The 4,095-nt window shown below is 43.0% G+C and overlaps 1 protein-coding gene across 1 annotated transcript in view; it reads left to right on the top strand.

The window, feature by feature from the left end:
* The window catches only part of ADRA1A (adrenoceptor alpha 1A), a 3,638-nt gene extending 3,134 nt beyond the window's left edge, over nucleotides 1-504 (top strand). The window contains exon 4 of the mRNA XM_081812901.1: nucleotides 477-504. Coding sequence (XP_081669027.1) covers nucleotides 477-504 — 28 coding nt within the window. The remainder of the gene's footprint in view (nucleotides 1-476) is intronic.
* The last annotated feature ends 3,591 nt before the right edge of the window (nucleotides 505-4,095 follow it).

Raw genomic sequence — 4,095 nt, 5'->3', positions numbered from 1 at the left:
GGGAAAGAAAAAGGATCTGCATTTCAAACAGCAAAGCGGCGGCGGGGGCGGGGCAGTTAGGAAAATGCTCCTTTATAGAAGAGTGAATTTTAGTTTCCTTTCTTCTCCCAGTCTCATTTATATTATTATGCCCTAGGGCACTTTTTCAACTACTGTAAAGTGGCTTCCAGCAGATTAATTGGTCTCCTTAATAAGAACGTCAACTTTTCTTAATGCCGTTAAGCATGTGTTTAATTTAAATAGATCCCTCTTCTTTGGAGTCTCAGAGTCTCCAGCACACACTTCGGCAGGGGCTGTGGAATGCCACTTTTCACCTCTGCTGCTATGGACTGCAAATTCTCTTGGCCTAAAAATAAGCACCATACTTATTCTGAACAAATGTGTAATTTTATTATTAGATTAGATTATTCCTAAGGGTTAGTCATAATGGTCTGCTTATGTTCTATATCTGTGTTAATTTTATTTTCTGGATTCAGTGTGGAAGAAAGTGTGGCCAGCCACTGACAAGAAAAAAAAAAGATGAGTTTATGTCCAAACGAATTTAAGCTTTAAAGAATTCAACATAATGTTTCCAATAAGTGATACTTTCCCCTTTATTTTAATAGTATTAAAACAAACAGTACTCTTATCCAAGATCATTCTGGAAGTTACAGATGACACTGTTTGAAAATAATACAGTAATGTTACAAATCCAACTTTTGCAAATGCCATATTAGCTATTGTCAAAGCTAAGTAGCTCATTGTAAGTATGAGCAAGCTGATCCACTTGGAACAGTCATCTATCTCTGAAAGGCCTTCAGGAGATCCCAAAATGGTTGTTTGCTATTTTTAGTTTGTGAGCTCAAATATAGACCCACACATTTGTCGTCCACTAACTCTAGCAAACAAAAAATTTATGATAAAAATTAATAAAAGTTCGTTTCAGGCACTTTAGAGTCAAATTTAAGTGGCATGCATTTAAAATACTTTAATTTGCAACTCTGTGTCATAATAGCAGCTGGTCGTTTTTGAGGGCTAACTCCAAACTTCATTTGTCCAGGCTCTTTATTTCATTCAACCTCTCCACAACTCAGTGAGGAATGCATTATTATGCTGAAATCCCAAACTGGGGTGGGGATAGATTCTGCAGGTTCTAGAGCTTCGCTGATACCATAGCCACCAGCCACATGTGGCTATTTAATGCAAATTAAAATTAAAGATAATTAATATCCAGTCCCTCATTCCCACTAGCCAAAGTTCAGGGGCTCAGTAGCCACACATGGCCAGTGGCTACTGTTGGGGACAGCAGAGATATTGAGCATTTTCATCGTTGCAGAAATTTCTATCTAATGGGGCTGCTTGAGAGGCCCTCTGAGTCCACTAGCTGGCTTTCGATTGTGCCTGCCCATCGTTATTGCTGACTCTGTCCCTGGAAGTACATCACAGCTTGGAATTTATTTAAATAACACTCTGCCTGAACCACCGCTTCCCTACCTTTCTGTGTCCCGTCTCTTACTTCCTCCTGAAGCTTATTCGTGCATCCATGCCCTCATCAAGTATATATGAAGCACTTGTTCTAAGCATATAGTTTGAACAAGGCAACAAACTCTTTACCAGCAAAATGTTTGCATTCTTTTAGAGGAAATGGACAAACAAATATATCTTTAGGGGAAATGGACAAACAAATATATATCTATATCAAGGATTACTAAGTATTATTTAAAAAGGAAACAGGATAAGAGGATAAAGATTTGCAGGGCAGTGGGGTGGGTGGTCAGAGGAGTCCTCTCTGAAGAGGTGATATTGGAGCAGACTGAACTGAAGTGAGGAGCAAACGTTGCCAAGTCCGGAAGGGCCTTTTGGGTAGAGGGACGGCAAGTCCAGAGATGGGAAATAGCCTGACCTGTTCAAGGCAGAGCAAAGAGGCCAGAGTGGCTGAACTACAGAGAATGCATAGGCAGACAAGTTCAAAAACTGGTTGTGGAGACAGACTAGGTCAGAGTGGTGTGGGTCTTTTAGGCCCAAGTAGAATTTGCATATTATTCCAATTGCCATGGGAAGCCATCCAGACAGGTTTTAGGAGGGGAGTGGCTGGTTTTATATTTTTAAAGGATCACTCTGGTTGCTGGGTGGAGTGTGGGCTGTTTGGGGGGATGACTGTGGAAGCAGGGAAACCAGTTGGGAGGCTGTTAGAGCAGCCAGGGGTGGAAAGGTCGTGATGCCTAGCGCTTGGGTGAAACAGGTGGGGGTGGTGAGAAGTGATCACATTCAGCACTTATTTCACAGGTGGAACTGACAAGTTTGGACATAGGGTATGAGAAAAAAAGAGAGGAATTAAAGATAACTTCTGGGTCTGGGCCCTAAGCCCCTGGGCAAACAGTAGTGCATTTGGCTGAGACTGGGAAAACTAGAGAATGATGGAGTTGTTAGGGACTGGCAGGAGCAGAAGCACACGTATTTATTTTGTGTAGCCACGCTGAGTAGTGTCTATTCAACATCTAAGTAGAGATGCCAAGTGGCAGGTAGATACATGAGTTCGGAGCTGCAAGGGGCCGCTGGGCTACCGTGTAAGCTGGGGACACATCAACATATTCAAAGCCACAGAAGTGGACGGATCTACAAGGGAGGACATACGGAGAGAAAAGAGAGAGAAGAACTGAACCTGGGGCATTCTGGTATTCGAGGGCCGGGGAGAGGAGGAGAACCAACTAGCAGAAGAAGTTGAGAAGGAGCGACGAGGGAGGAAGGAGGAAAACCAGGAGACTGCATTGTTCCCAAAGCCAAATGGAAATGTCTCGAGAAGGCAAGAGTATCCAGCTGTGTCACAGGCAACTAACTGCCTGGCCAAGTCAGAGGAGGGCTGGGAATCAACATTGGACTTGGCCATGTGGAGGTCCTTGGTGATATGAGGATGCCCGTTAAGGATAATAGTCTCATGGAATGAGGGAGACAAAAGCCTGACTGTGTGCTCCCTAGAAAGAATAAAAGATGAAGAAGTGGGAACAGTGAAAAGAGACAAGTCTTGGGAAAGGTTTTCCTAGACAGTGGAGCAGGGAAATAGAGGAGAGCCGGAAGGATCTAAAGAGAATTTCCAAAAGTGGGAGATAGGATACCACGTTTATATTCTGAGGGAACGATGGAATAGAGTTGCTGACGGTATAGGCCAGGGAGGAGGTGGGATTCAGTGCCCAAGTGGAGTGTTGGGAAGTGAGGGAGAAGCCAGGGACTATAAGCACAGAGGCAAGCAGATCCGGAGAGGAGAGGCAATCAGCTCTTCAGAATATATTTATGCCCTTGACCTAATGAAAAGCAAGATCATCAGCTACAAGTGAGGAAGGAATAGGAAATGATGTTGGTTTGACGAACAAAAGATGTGAAATACTAATCTTTGAGGCGAGAAAGTAAATAGTTTATGGAGATTTAGTGGAGTCACCAGAAAGTCCTAAGGACATATTTGAGATTTATAGTCATAAGTTGAAAGCAAGACCTGTCAAGAAGGTTGTGTGTTACTCTCTAATAGCTAAGAGGCTGAGGATTATGGGGAATGTTGCTGATGACTGACCATATCTAGGAACCACAGTAAAGACATGTTTATGCAGGGACATAAACTGGAACATATTAGGAGTCATACAGATTCAGATAGTAGACAAAAGGGAACTCTGGTCTAACCAGGGCCTACCTCTTGTATCTGCTCTCCTGGGGAATTATTAACATTGAGGTAAAAGGTTACAGTGGCAGGAAGTCATGGTAAGACAGGAGCACCCAGAATCACTGGGTCTCCTTTAAATCCTAATAATGCAGTGCAGCAGGAGGGAAATTGAAAATGTACAGTTGGCAGTCTGACCAGGCTGCTCGGTCGGCAAAAGGTCCCCCAATGTACCAGGATCTGTGTTCCACAGTTTCTTCATGTCACCAAGTAAGCAAGAGACTATTTCTTCCAGGATTTATAGACTGTGTAGTAAGTACCAGGCACTGAGTTAGAACAAAAAGATGAATAAAGCACATTCCCTGCCCTCAAGGGCATCACAGTCTAGTTAAGGAAACAAATTAGGAACAATTATCACAAGTCTGTGAAGTGGTATTAGAAGTGCGAAGGAATATCACAGTTAACTGTGT

This window comes from Leptonychotes weddellii, chromosome 2, assembly GCF_054177405.1.
Source record: "Leptonychotes weddellii isolate Sample4059 chromosome 2, ASM5417740v2, whole genome shotgun sequence".
Lineage (NCBI taxonomy): Eukaryota > Metazoa > Chordata > Mammalia > Carnivora > Phocidae > Leptonychotes > Leptonychotes weddellii.
This window is presented reverse-complemented; position numbering and strand designations above follow the sequence as displayed.